The 14,665-nt window shown below is 33.3% G+C and overlaps 2 protein-coding genes across 3 annotated transcripts in view; one reads left to right on the top strand and one right to left on the bottom strand.

Annotated features, from left to right (window-relative positions):
- The window catches only part of Efr (ER GDP-fucose transporter), a 36,604-nt gene extending 33,363 nt beyond the window's left edge, over window positions 1–3,241 (top strand). The window contains exons 10-11 of one of the 2 annotated variants that reach the window (XR_016195344.1): window positions 1,536–1,605; window positions 2,991–3,125. Coding sequence is in view for 1 of the 2 variants with exons in the window: in XM_089252628.1 (XP_089108754.1) it covers window positions 1,536–1,605; window positions 2,991–3,222 (302 nt within the window). In the remaining variant the exon portion in view is untranslated. Of the gene's footprint in view, window positions 1–1,535; window positions 1,606–2,990 lie in introns of both variants that reach the window. The other variant, XM_089252628.1, reaches the window with a different exon arrangement.
- A 2,653-nt stretch (window positions 3,242–5,894) lies between these two features.
- LOC149067535 (uncharacterized) overlaps window positions 5,895–14,665 on the bottom strand; it is a 35,410-nt gene continuing 26,639 nt past the window's right edge. Inside the window, exons 9-10 of the mRNA XM_089252646.1 lie at window positions 14,219–14,338; window positions 5,895–8,858 (exon numbers count right to left, since the gene is read on the bottom strand). Of these exons, the coding sequence (XP_089108772.1) occupies window positions 8,658–8,858; window positions 14,219–14,338 (321 nt within the window). The 3' untranslated portion in view covers window positions 5,895–8,657. The remainder of the gene's footprint in view (window positions 8,859–14,218; window positions 14,339–14,665) is intronic.

Genomic DNA, 14,665 nt, shown 5'->3' with positions numbered 1-14,665 from the left:
TTACTGAGAGTACTGAAAATGTGGCCAACAATTATAAAGGCATAAACTATTATACATATGCTAACAGGATTAGAGAAGTGACAAACCATTGTAAAGGCATAAAACACGTCTGAAACACATTGCTAGGGAACCACGGTAACCAAAGTAAACGTTCCGAAAGTGATTGTTGAGGCCCAAAAACCATTGTTGCCCGTTTGGGGCATTTGCCCTGCTCTGACGAAATTTTAAAGTAGCCTATCGTTCAAGTCGGGTCCCATTTGGTATATATGCAAAATTTGGCGACGATTGATCAAAAATTGTAGATTTGTATAGAGAACATACATACACACAGACAGAAAATCAATTTTATATTTATAGATTTTTGTTTGCTGTATCATAACATTATGTGGTGTATTCAATAATAAGTGATTTTAATTCTGCTTGTTGTTTCAAAAGGTTTCCTTCGATGGGAATTTTTGCCTCTTATTTTCCTGAGCCAAGCACCAAGTGTGCTTTTGAGATCCTGAAATAGCGCTTTTCTGAAATATTTTTGGGATGATGGAACACTGCAGGATCCACTCTTGCTGTAGAAACAATCTTTTACTGATGAGAGTACTGATTAGAGATTTTTGATTAGAGTACTCATTGTACTTTTTGGAATCTGTATGTTTTGACAATTTCTGTATGAGACTTGAACACAAAGTTAATTTCTTTTAAAATCTTTTTTTTTCATCTACTTTTAAATTTTCCGCTTTGTTGAAATTATGAGGAAGGTAAATGAACAGCAGTTAATTGAAGTAGAGTTCAATTGGCATCCGATACGGAAATTGCCTTATCAATAACTTACTGTATCATACCATTTCTCAAACCACCAGTTTATCCAATCATGATGCACAAAGAGTGAATTGCATTGTCAACGCGTGTTCACTTTATGGACAACCTCGTCATCAATCATATGGACCTGTGTGTTGGCAATGACAAATTGGGGGTGAACTCTTTCTATCTCCCTCCCCCTCTCTGTTTTCTCTTAGGACACTTGGAACATCCGAATCAAAATTTACTTTTAAGTTACAACAAACTTGGAGGTAGCTGCTAAAAGAATAAAATAATAAAACAAAATAGCAGAAGAAGAACAAGTTTGTAAAATAAAGAGTTCATACAAATAAAAGCAGATATTAAAATAGAGCAGATTTTAACATTAGCTTCATGTCATACTGTTCGGGCCAGAGGACCAGTTCATAAAAAGTGTTCGTTAATTAGAGGTTCATAAAAATCGAGCATCGACTGTATTTGCCTCGACTTATGTCATTAGTCATGGAACGAATGGCTGATGTAAGTTGGTGTATCATTGTAATAAAATTAGCCAGCTTATATCTGCCTGTGGGGACAGAGCTAGGGTAATGATCAGTTTGTTGTTGCACTAAAATTATATCTTTTTTTTCTTTCAGCTGCCTCATTAGGCATTAAAATTAAAAGATTAAAATTACTTTGACGTATCGAAAATTTGATTTATAGACATTCGATTGTACTTAATTTATTATCTTTTTACTTTACAGAACCATTTCTACAATTACCGATTGACATTCCTGTGATGTGGCTGTGTCTTTTGGGTAATGTGCTAACTCAGTATCCTTACATATTCATGTATATTTTTTATTTATTATTAACAAAAAAAAGCAGGTAAACTGAATTTAACTGCTCTAAGGCTAAAACACACATAGTGCAGCGGCAAGCAAAGCAAAAAATTAAAAGGATAGAGAAGCGAAAATTGGCAAAAATTTCATAATTATAAGAATCAATGCTCAGATATCATTTTAGAAAAAAATAGTGTGGTGAGAATATCACTATTTTTTAAGTGCACAGAAAATTAATAAACAAATAAAGGTTGTCAATTTTTCAACAGAAACGAGATTTTTTAATTCAGACTATTTTCCCACTCATGATGTAGGATAAATTAACGTAAAACTCAAAATATTGGAAAATTATTGTTTTCATTTGATCATCCACAGTAAAATCAAAGTTCGTTGAAAAACAAACATTCATTCTGGAGATATTTTTGATCGAACTACGGTTTTTTACAGCGGGAACACTACAGACAAGCCCTTTGACATCTTGAAACCACACAGAAACGAGCAGAGCTGCAAAGTTTTTTGATTCCCTTGCTTCTATCATTGGGAACGGAGTTCCCACTCTGCTGTGGTGCATGCCACTATATGCAGCCGCATAGGAATCCATATGTTTGATTTTTCTACCCGCTGCCCCACTGTGTTTTCAACCTAATGCTGATCAAACCTTTTATTGATTTATTATTGATTTAATGCTGATTTTCTATTGATTTATTGCTGATTTTATACGTGATTAGCTTTATTCGATTGTATTAGCGGGAACTCATGGACGATTGCACCTTCCCCTGTATAAAAACTAATATTTGCTGCGATGTAATTTTAATATTCAATAAAACTTTGGAGGCACCCAATGTTTCAAATACTGTCGATTCATGGCGATTTGAAGCACACACAATGAGTTGAATATCTGTTCAAGTCAGTTTTTTTTCATGCGGGTGCAGGACCTCCAATATCATAGTGTAGTTTCAGAGGCATACCACGGCCAACTCAAGTCCAATAAAGCTAAAGATCACAATCACATGACTTTATTCGTCCAATTCTCTGGCATGGCCAATTCAATGTGTTTGCTCACATTCTGTCTGACGCACTGGGAATATATTTATAGTGAATAGATTCATATATTCATGGGTATTGTAATATCAGTAGGGAATATTCTCTAGGTCAGACAAATAATCATGTGATCTCTAGCTTTGTTGGCCTTATGTTGAATCAGACTTTATTATCATTATTATTTTCTTTTTATACAGTAAGGTTTATAATTTTAAACTCTTCAATAGCTTTGCACAAAATTATTCATGCTCAATTTCACTAATGAAAATGAGTATTGCTATCAAAAAAAAAAAGAGAAACTGAATCTTTTCATTATTACCTTAATGAACTACAAAGATATGTTTGTGTTCGTTCCGTGTTCACACTCTCGACTTATTATTCATCTCTGACTGTCACAATGGTGATTACTCTTCGGAAGTTCATTTCATTGATATTCTCAATCTTATATTTCCAAAATGAATTCACTGCTGCTCATTGGACAGGAACGATTCTTGTTTTTTCTGGATCTTTATTATTTGCGGATGTACCAAACATCCTGTATTCTCGGACAAAAAAGAAGGATCAATAAATTATTTATATATTTGTAAGAATTATTTCCCTGATTTTTGTTTAATTTAAATTATGTTACGCTTTTAGTTGTTGAAATGATTTTAAGTGAAAAGTGTTGAGTTTTTGAGGCAGTTGGAGTTGCTATCGGAAACAGTTATTGACACTAGAATGACTGAAGCAATAATTTTGACCGCAAAGCTACTTTGACGTGGGATTACTCTACTAATGTGTGTCATTGATGTTTTCAACACAATGAATTAATTCAGTGCACAATGCGATCAGCACTGAAAAGCTGTCTTGTATATTTATTTTACATTGCTTAGGATTTGACGGCTATTTCATTACACACATACAATCTCTTCAGAAAATTCTCTAGCATATTAAACTTCAAACCTTTATAAGTGTAAAGTGTACTGCTGCGTAAAAATAAAGCCATGAATTACAAGAGTGCAAAAATAAAAAAACTTAGTGAAACCTCTTTTGTAGTAACAAAACAAGAGATTATTCTTTGTCATAACAAGCGCTTCCGTCAAAAATTTTACATGAACAAGGGTTTATAACACAAATAGGTGAAAGAGACCAAATGAGTATTAATTTAAGAAGTTTCTGTGAATTTTTTTCAACTGCAGGCAAAATGGCAGCTATCCATTGTCCTAGTGTTAAATAGTACTATTGTAGTACGCATCACAAATGTCACAATACTGTATACAATGATCATAATTCATGGATGCCAATGCTTCCAATTTACCTGGAAGCTTTCCGATTTTTTTTAACCCCATTGAAATATACCTGTCAGGAAACCAGGTTCTTCTGATTTTTCATCTCTTCATAGAAAACTCCTTAAAATTGTGCTTCGCTTGAATGAAAAATTTTCTCTGAAGGAAGAAAATTTTACTCTTTCAGGCTTTGTGTGTGCAATTCCAGAATATGGCCATGTTTTCTCACGAAAAATATCTCAAATTAGGATTTCAAAAGAAAGGGAGAATTGTTATATATGATCCCAAAGTGAGCAAAGTTGCCAATTATTTCTAAAATTACCAATGGTAGGAAATGAAGCATTACTGTAAATCAGTGAATTAAAATGAATTCTATGAAAAAAACATTTAATATGATAAATATGCAAGTACAATATTCATATTTAGCCTACATTTACAGGTCAGCGAATTTTGATCATTGATTTCAGTGTAGGATTGAAAAAAAAAGGATTCATTCAAAATATGAAAAAAAAGGTAAATATTTTTATTTTAAAAAAGCGGGATGGAGAGAAAAAATATATAAGCATCATGGGAAAACTGGTCATATCAAACCCCCTTCCCCTCCACCCCATGCAATCCAAAAAAATCCTGTTTTCCCTTTCATTTGTATGACGTTTTCTTCAGTGCAAATATTTTATCGCATGCTAAACTACAGATTTTTTTAAATCGAGGGAATTTGGTACACTAAAAAGACACTGCTCAAAGCCATCTGTAATTTGATCTAATAACTCGAATAGTGCAACATTTTGTAGAATCGCTGATATTGGGTTCCCAGAAAAATTTTTGATTATTTTCCCTGACCAAAACTCCTGAAGAAATAAATATATTGAATATCTTAAGCTACTAAATGTTTTTCCAAGCTTGTTTTTTCTCTTCAAAGAATTTTTTCCAGACTCATCAAATATTAACTAATTTATCTGACTTTCCAAGTCATTAGAAAGGATGGTTCAGCAAAAAAAGTTCCAGAATTCACCAGTAGGAGATATGCTGTATTTTGTGTGTAAGGAACCCCTTTTTAAATAAAATTGAGTCCCAAAAATAGGGGGGGGGGGAAGGGTTATACATGGATAGTATTATAGAAACACTATTAATATATATATAAATTATTCCTTGCAATTAAGATGAGAGTGACTCTGATGATAATTAACTAGTTGATGCAGCGGATGAGAAAAATTTAATGGTTTCTAATGGTGAATAAAAAATATTTTTTCTTTTTGTATCTTAAAATCTAAGTTTTGTAACTGATGCTACTCAATATCATTCAATTTTCCTCTGTATATTTAGGACATGCAGAGGAATAAACAATGTTTACAAAGCACTAGGAATGAAAATGCTTCATGTGTCAAAAATGATCTTGCTGGCATTGAACAGTAAAATGTAAACAAATCCCTTTAAGAAAAATGGATGGCCTCTAGTATAACCATCCGATTTTCACTTTGACTTATTCACATTGGACCTTGTAGTTTACACATTTTGCACTATGCTTTTTGGAAGTCGTCTCGAAGGAGTGTCTTAAAAAACTAGTATCTTCATAATTTGCACTAAATTGAGAAAAAAAGTTGATAGAATAGACTGTGGAAGACTCCAAAAAACAATGTAATAAATCTTGTGAGGAGCAACAGAAAAGAATTACCTATGGTTGCTAGTACACTGTTTTTGGCCCAAAAAGTCATTTTGCTTCGGCCCAAGTCAATCTTATATGATACTGAAATACCGCTGTAAAAAAAATAATTTGAGTTTTTGTTTATATATATAGTTATTTTTGGGGATATATATACGTCCCTGTTCTTTTTCTAATTTTTTGCGTGAGGGCCCTGATGGCGGCCATGATATACAAATATATATACACACACACAGGTACTTCTGAAAAATTTTTATTAAATTGAAGTTTGTTATATTGAGGTCTGACTATGATGTTTCTACACACAATTAGTAATCAAGAAAAACTTTTTTCTTCATATTTTTAATTCCATAACCATTTTCAAAACTTACATTAGAAAAAAAAACATTTTCCACATATCAAATCATTGTTCTGATTTACTAACAAGATATTTTTCATGCTGATCCATTGTATTGTACACGTGTTATGAATGTGGTATGTTTTTCACTTGTATTTCAAATAAACGTTAAAAAACAGAATCATCTCCATATACAGGATAATACAAATCAAAGCATCCCTGTTTAGTCCACTACAGAACAACAAGTAGATGCAGCGTCTAATGTATTACATACAAAGTATATATTTTCTAGCACATGCATGAAATGGCCTTTTATCATGTATGAAGATGTTTGTAAACTTTGCCAGAACAGTGTGTTCAAGAATAATATTTTTTAGATCATGTTATCATTCATGATTCTTTACAAGATGGCCATCACATTCACCAGATATTAGCTGTTACGATTTTCAACATTCTTGGGTTACCTCAAACATAAAGGTTGTTTATCATAACAGATTTGAAAAGCCACATCACCTTCCATGAGCATGAAACCTCTCCACTGATCATTTCCTTGTATCAACAACTAGGCAATGAACATTGACTGTGAGACGATTTTGAAGATTGCTCCAAAGGCTTGTTCCCACACAACTTCTTGCTATTCAGTAGATTCCACTTATTGGGAATTATTGATAAAATGAATTGCGCATTTGTTATGATCATTTATTAATGCAAATTGTTTACTAATTTGCAATTTAACTTGATTTATTTAACTAAACTGATTCTGTCTTAAAGTGTATACCTATATATATATATAACATTTTGGATAAATGACTATCTAAAAATATTTGGATTAATATTTTAATCATATTTTTTGGCATGTAGAAACAAGTCAAAATTCAATGAAAACATGATTTCAGTTTCAAATTGAGTCTGATGGGAGTTTTAGAAGACAGTATTATTGTTGTGCTGAAAAGAAATGATCAGGCTCAGAATTGACAATTTCTATGCCCCCACATCCAAAAATCAAAATAAGAAAAAATGAAATAGGATACTGTGTTTCAAAATGTGGCAAACTTGCTAGGTAGTCTGATAAGACATTTATGGCAGCCCGTGCAGAGGTTTCTATCTCTAGGAGGTGCTGGTAAAGTCCCTTTATGGTAGAGCCTTCAGCACATAGTACTGGTAGATATTTTCTTACCAAGTGATGCTGCCTGCAACCATGTATGTAACAGTTGCAAGGTTACTTGTAGATTCCACTTGGCTACTCTAGCAATATGCCCATCATAGAAACAATTCCAAACAACTCAGAGTTGCCCGGTTGACAAGAATTACCACCCCCCCACCTCTGATGATCGGTATATTGCTATAGTAGCCATGCAAAATCAACAAGGGATCTCCAGAGCAGTTTCATCCATGGCTGCAGAAGTAAGCACTTAGTAAGCCAATATCTGCCAGCACTGTGTGCCAAAGGCTCCACTTGAAAAGGACTGTATGCCTGAGTACCACACGTTTATGTTCCACTAACAGTTCAATCCAGGAGGACAAGATTAAAATGTTGTTGTGTTGTATAAGCCGTTGTGTGCTTAACTTTTGGAAGACAGTATATCAAATGGAATCTAATATATACTTTGAGATTTCAGCATGAGCATAATAAATTATTTTAATGGTTACGTTAATCAGAATCTTCTTGGGTTTTAATTTTTTTTCTCTTCCCCCTATACACAAATGTATTACAAACTACACCATCAAAAATAATTACTTTCACACTTATTTAAGATTGCGCACAAAAAAGTTACCTCCATCAATCTTTGTAACAGATTGTTCTAAAAGCTGCTCTTCCAAATTTTTGAAATAGTCAATTATCCACAATTAGTTATCTCTCAATACAATCATAGAAATATCATTTACAAACTTGCACAAATTTACTTAACTCAGCAGCACATGTGTAGGATCTAAGGTCTTTCCCTTAGAACTTCACCCCTTCTGAAATGAATTCTACCTTTCATGTGAATCATTTCATTGTTGCCGTGGCTGAATTCAAGATTGCTATCTTCCTAGTGCAGCTTAGAAAATGTGCTTAGTTCTATAAGTTTTTTTCCTCTTGAAACAGAAAAAAAATCAAGGTTCGGAAAGTCCCATGCTCGCCCAATTGCTTGCATTTTCAATGTGACGGGGGGGGGGGCAACGAAAAGATAGATAGAAGCTGTTTAAATGATGAATATTCTGAATAAGTTTTCCTCATTTAAATAAAAAAATTTTCCTGGTATTTTTGATAATCAGACCTTGATATAACCTCATCCCAGTGAACTTGATAGAAATTACTTCATGAGTGGGATTGATGAAATTGAGCTTGGTTTGTGTGTGCTAATTACCCTGGCAATGTCTCTCAAGAATCTGATGTTAAAGGCATAGACATTATACTGAGAGGTTTGACTTGACTGTAGCATCACTATAATGCAAAAATTCGGTCTACTATATACATCACTGAGTCTAAATTTTAAGGTGCTTGCTGCCGGGTTGAAATAAAGCAAAATTTTTAGAAAGAAAACAAAATTTACTAATGATTTTTTTTCCTCCTCCATAATTTTCCACTTATTTGAATGATGTACAAATGCGCGCACACACACAATGCCAATTTTATCTCGTTATGGCTTTTCTAGGGCTATGTAGGGTTTTTTCCCTATGCATTCTAATCTTTGCAAAATGTACCAAATTCTGGAACAGGGTTTTAGTAACTAATACACAATGTAATGTATGCAGTATCATTGCATTCTTCTTAAACGGGGAGGCTGATAAAGTCTAGCAGCAGGTCTGTTAAATTTCTCTCTTTGGTCCTGGATAGAGTCTGTGTTTCCAGCACGGTGAACAAATGGTTTGTTACCACCTCTGCGGAACTCCAGCACACCAGTGAAATGAGTCGCAACATCATTGCTAGCGTAAGCAGCGCTGTTTGAAAGAGGTTTCTGAAATACATTAAGAGTGGAAAAAAATATATACTAATCTACAACTCAGAACAATTGAAAACAAAAATGAAAGAAGACATTGGCATTGAAGAATACCATAATTTCTGAGGGGGGAGAGATAATACATTGTACAAAAGCACTGCATCTATGAAATGTTTTCTGATAAACTCTGAAATCGGAGAGGTTGGTGGCAAATGGTTTTTTTTTTATAGTATCGAAGTTGTTGACTGTGAAGGGGAATATTGTAAACTACATTAACATATATCGGGTGTTTCACGAAGGACCCCTAACTTTGAAAATAAGTAAAGCTGAAATGGTGATAGATAGAAGCATGAAACCAGTGGTATGTTTATTAAAAAAAACTAAGAATCTGATACAGAAACTTCAAAATTTTAGTTAGAAATTGTGCCGATAGATAGTGCCGTAGGCAGCATTACAGATCCCTATAAAAAGAGCTCAGATGGTGAGAACGATCAGTCGTCAAAGATTTCGCCGTTGAAACGTGACTGCTATTAGCGTATAGTGAAAGAAATTACGGAAGTCATGTATTCCCGGTTCTGGTTTCGATGTCGCCCGAATATGGTTTACAGACAAGGCACATTTTCATCTGGATGGTGTCGTTAACAGACACAATTGGCGATTTTGGGGTACCGAAAACCAACATTTGTCTCACGCACGACCACTCCATTGCCCAAAACTTACTGTTTGGGCTGCAATCTCCTTCAAAGGCATCATTGGGCCCTTTTTCTTGTGAGAAATGGTGACAAGTGACCTGTATTTCTCACTTTTGAAACAATTTGTTGCCATTCAACAAGCGTTAGATGCTCGAACAGTTACAAAAGTTGCTGATAGATGACAGTCACCAGAAAACATGGAGCCATACACATACCTTATGTTTCTAAAAGTTGTCTTTTTTGGAGTTTAGACACATATTTTCCCAAATTTCTAGAAAAATACTGGGTGAATCATTATGAAATTTCGGTCATGTATACTTTATATTGGTACTAACCATTTCCAGTGAAAATTTAGTTGCAACTGCACTTAGGAAACAAAAAAAATTGAATAAGAAAACAAATTTTTAATCAACCGTTTTCATAAAAAACTATATTTAACTTGACTTTGTTACAATATTTTTTTTCAACTTTGTGCAATACATCTGTGCATTTTCGTGAGAATAGCACATATGTTCAAAATATGAATATTTTCTATAAAAATTCCAATTTTTTTGCATGATTTTTGTGCTTATAACATGCTAAGTTTTCAACTAATTTTTAAAAAATTTACAGTTTATAAATTTAAAATGTCGCAAATCATTATTCAGTGAAATACAAGTATTTTTAGTAAACGATTACTAACTGCATATTCACAAGAAATATAAATTCATTTTTCATTTGTTTGATTGCCAAATATATACTGTAACTCATGGAAATTTCAGTTGAATGTCTTGATAATACAAAAAATACATGCGATATTATGAGCTTTAGTTTTGAAGTACGTGAATAATAAGGGATTTTCCACAAATGGGTACACAGTTATTTGCTGTTATTTGATTATTTCGATAATAAGACCACAGCATTATGTGAATGAGCGAAGACGCGTGGCTGATGCTATTGTGCCATATTCTTCAGCTACTCTCTTTACGCGATTCTTACATCCATTAAATAAGTTTTTAGGCAAATTGAAAAAAAAAATATTGGCAAATTTCAGATTACGTCATTTATTCACACATTTTGCACATTATTAAATTACACTAGTTTTATATTATTGTCAAATTATATTAGCCATTGATCTCAATATAAATAACAATCTCACCAGTTTTCATTGATGGCAATCTAATCAACCTAAGAAATCATCATGATTTCTCTGTAGGATCAGACTACAATCGGGAAACTAATCCACTTCAAATGGCGAGAGTTCATGATCACAATTGAGAGATCAGCAAATCGCCACATTCCTTCATCCAGCATTCATTGAAGGACTTGTTCTTGCATTGTGTGCAACTTTGGATGTTGAGCGGTAATGCTCTTCACATTAACGGACATGTTTATGTGCATGATGTTGCAGTTTACTAACAATGTTAATTAATATCTTGGAGGTGAAGCACAACATACTACTCTGGCTGGTCTGGTTAGTCGGCACTTAGTAGTTATGTTTTTCTCTGGTTAATTCATCAATGGTTTCCGTAATGTTCTAATTGTGATGAAGTGGTTTGACTTGAGTATCAGACGTCTTCCTGTGATATGATGTACATCAACTTGTCGATGAGTTGTCTTACATGGTTCTCTTAGAACTCACAATGACATTGGGTTGTTAGTAGACCAGTGGATGAACATGTATCATCATTTAGCAAGATCATTGAAATGATCTCCCCAAATGATGACGGCATCACTATCTGCAATGAGTTCTAAGAGAACCATGGAAGACAGACTCATCGACAAGTTGATGTACATCATATCACAGGAAGACATCCGATACTCAAGTCGAACCACTTCATCACAATTAGAACATTACGAAAAACATTTACGAATTAACCAGAGAAAAACATAACTACTAAGTGCCAACTACCCAGACCAGCCAGAGTAGTATGTTGTGCTTCACCTCAAAGATATTAATTAACATTGTTAGTAAACTGCAACATCATGCACATGAACATGTCTGTTAATGTGAAGAGCATTACCACTCAACATCCAAAGTTGCACACAATGCAAGAACAAGTCCTTCAATGAATGCTGGATGAAGGAATGTCACGATGTTGTGTCTTCCCGGGCTATTTATAGCAGAGGTGAGAACTGATTTGTTTTTGGGCCAATCAGAGTATGGCTGGCATTCAGCACATGAAGAAATAGATTACGTCATTCAACTTGATTTGCATATGGACACATGACATGGATTATTTTTTTAACACTATTACATTTTTGGTGGCAACAATCTAAACAAGATAGAGGAGGTTGATCAGGCTTCTCTATGATTTCGACATGGCTATTATAATTTGAGATCATGGAACTATTATTACGGAACGGAAGCCCAAGGATACCTCCCCCCTTGTTTGACAAGTTATTTAATAACAATATAATTCCTTTCATCACATACATATATTTTGATACAATGAAATAACATATTATACATAATATATATATATATGCTCATAAATCCTATGACTTGACCAGGTTTTCGCCTGGGCAATCAATTAGTGTTAGTTACTAGGGGTTTATTGATGACATGACTTTGGTGATTAATAGAACATGACCCCATAAGGGTGATATGTTACACTATGTAAAAGAAGTGTTTTAGCATAACATGAGTGTATGATGTCAAAATAAACAAACTGAAGTCAAAAATGAAATAACAGCAAATAATCATATGCCAATTTGCGGAAAATCCCTTAATATTCAGTTACTTTCAGCAAGTTTCAAAATTACAGCTAACAATACCATGTATATCTTTCTGTATTTTCATGACATTCAACTAGAATTTTCATATAAGTGGCACTATACTTGTATATCTGGCAATCAAATTATGAAAAATGAAATTTATATTTCTTGTGCATGCGCAGTTAATAGTAATTTAACGAAAATGTTCATTTCTCATTGAATAATGATTTGTCACATTTTAAATTACTGTACAGTTCGTCTCATGTATAGTGTCATGTTTTCTATAAATTTCATAAAAATTGGCTGAAAACTACACATGTTATAAGCAAACATGCGATGAAAATTGGAATTTTTATATAAAACATTTATATTTTCGTGGGATATTCTCACAAAAACTCACAGAAGTATTGCACAATGTTACCACAATATTTTTTAAAAGTTACAAGTCATTTGAACCTTTTTCTGATAATACAGGGTTGATCAAAGCTTTTTTTCTCTCATTTAATTTGGTCACCTATAAATGCACTCATGACTAAATTTTCACTGGAAATGATGGGTACTAACTAATACAGGGTATATGCGACTGATATTTCAGAAGGATTTGCCCAGTATTTTTCTAGAAATTCTTGAAAATGCCTAAACATCAAAAAGGGGACAGATTTTTATTAAAGTGTTCAATAAATTCTTCATTCATGCCACTTATGCATACAATTTTTAAGAAATTGGGTTTCAACAAAAAAAAAAGCTTTTGTGGATGAAACTGTTTAAAAACAAAACAAAAAAGATATCAATAACTTCACCAAAATTTGTATGTTACAGATTTGGAATCTCCAAAAATTTGGGAATGTAACTTGGAATATTACCTGCCCGAAAAATTTCACTTAATATTACTGAATCTACTTACTTCAAAAATTAAACAAAAAACAATTTATTTGCATTTAAAAAAAATGTAATTTTGAAAGTAGTACAAAAATTTAAAAGCAATATCTAAAAAGCAAAACTAAAAATCTAGAATCAAATAGCCAATTATAATTTTCTGCTCTGTTGGTGTTGGAAAAGAAATTTTAGAGTTGCTGTTCCAGAATCATCACTGAAATACTATACAGGACTTGGGCACCTCAATACCCACCTCCCACATAGGAAGGAAACTGATTAGGCTTCAGCCTGGTAGCAAGAGATGAATTCCATTGTTACTTTTTACCAATATATTTACTACAAAGAAAGGCCTCCCAAAAACCCTGCCTGGTAGCCCGCCGAAATCCCAGTGTATGGGGCCTAACAATAAGATGTGAGGGCCATAGCTGCACAGGAGCTCAAAATATTCAGGGCCATAAGAATGGATATAGTCACAAACTAGGACTATATATTTCATTAGGACTGTCTAACAAAGCTTTTCTGTGGAATTTCATGCATGTGCATAGAAACACTAGCATCATTGCTGATGGGGGAAAAAGTATTTACATTTTTTGTTCTTTTACATGCCCAGATTAGGCATGCGGTCAAAAGAGTGATGGCAACAGAACCAATTTAATACAAAAAAAGCATAACTCCAACAACATAACTTTGTTAGGACACACACAACACTTGCGCACGTTCCAGCATGTAACCAATTGGTTAGAAATTACTCTACGAGATGCATGTATGGTTAAATAGTAACAGCCAAAAAAAGATACATGCCCTGGGCATGTCGGGCAATAGATTTTTCCAGCCCTGATCTGCAAATCTGAAGCATGGAAAGCCCCCCCCCCCTTCAAAATGCGTATACAGCTGCTAAAATGTGTGAAAAATGGGGTCTAAAAAGTGAATTGATGAACCATGCATGAAGCAGTCCTGTTCTGTCACTATGGCTTCTAATATAAACAATCTGGCACAAGAGAAAAAAATTGACAATATTATAAAAACCTGAATTTTTAACTTTGTGTTATCATTTAGAATGAGAAAATGATAACATAAAGCTGAAATTGTAAATAATTCAGACAAAACAAATACCTGATTAGAAAATAATGGTCTTATATCATTCACTCGAACTTCTTCATAGTTCCCATAATCAATAAACTGAACTACGCACGTTTCATTTTCCCCAACAGCATGGACTTTGGCATGATAAAACTAGTTTAAAAAGTAAATTAAATTATGTCAGACACATGCAGACAGAAATTGAAAAAATTATTTTACATCTTTCAATAATAAAATTATTTATAACTTGGAAAATGATTCTGTAAAAAAAATTATTTCCAATGTAAGTCTACAAAAAATGTTCTTTCTTTTGTTTTAAAATAAAATTTTGGCTCAGGTAAACAAACCTCTGAAGTTTTTCCATACGTTGAAAATGAATAAATTTTGATTTGAAGTTCTTAATATGGAAAGTAAATAACCCTTGGCCTGATATAATCACAAATGTAGAAAAACAAAAAAAGTAAATAACATTTTTCCTTT

This window comes from Pholcus phalangioides, unplaced genomic scaffold (genome assembly GCF_987345545.1).
Source record: "Pholcus phalangioides strain wild (caught in Gottingen) unplaced genomic scaffold, Ppha-v1.0 ptg000030l_1, whole genome shotgun sequence".
Taxonomy (NCBI): Eukaryota; Metazoa; Arthropoda; class Arachnida; order Araneae; family Pholcidae; genus Pholcus; species Pholcus phalangioides.
This window is presented reverse-complemented; position numbering and strand designations above follow the sequence as displayed.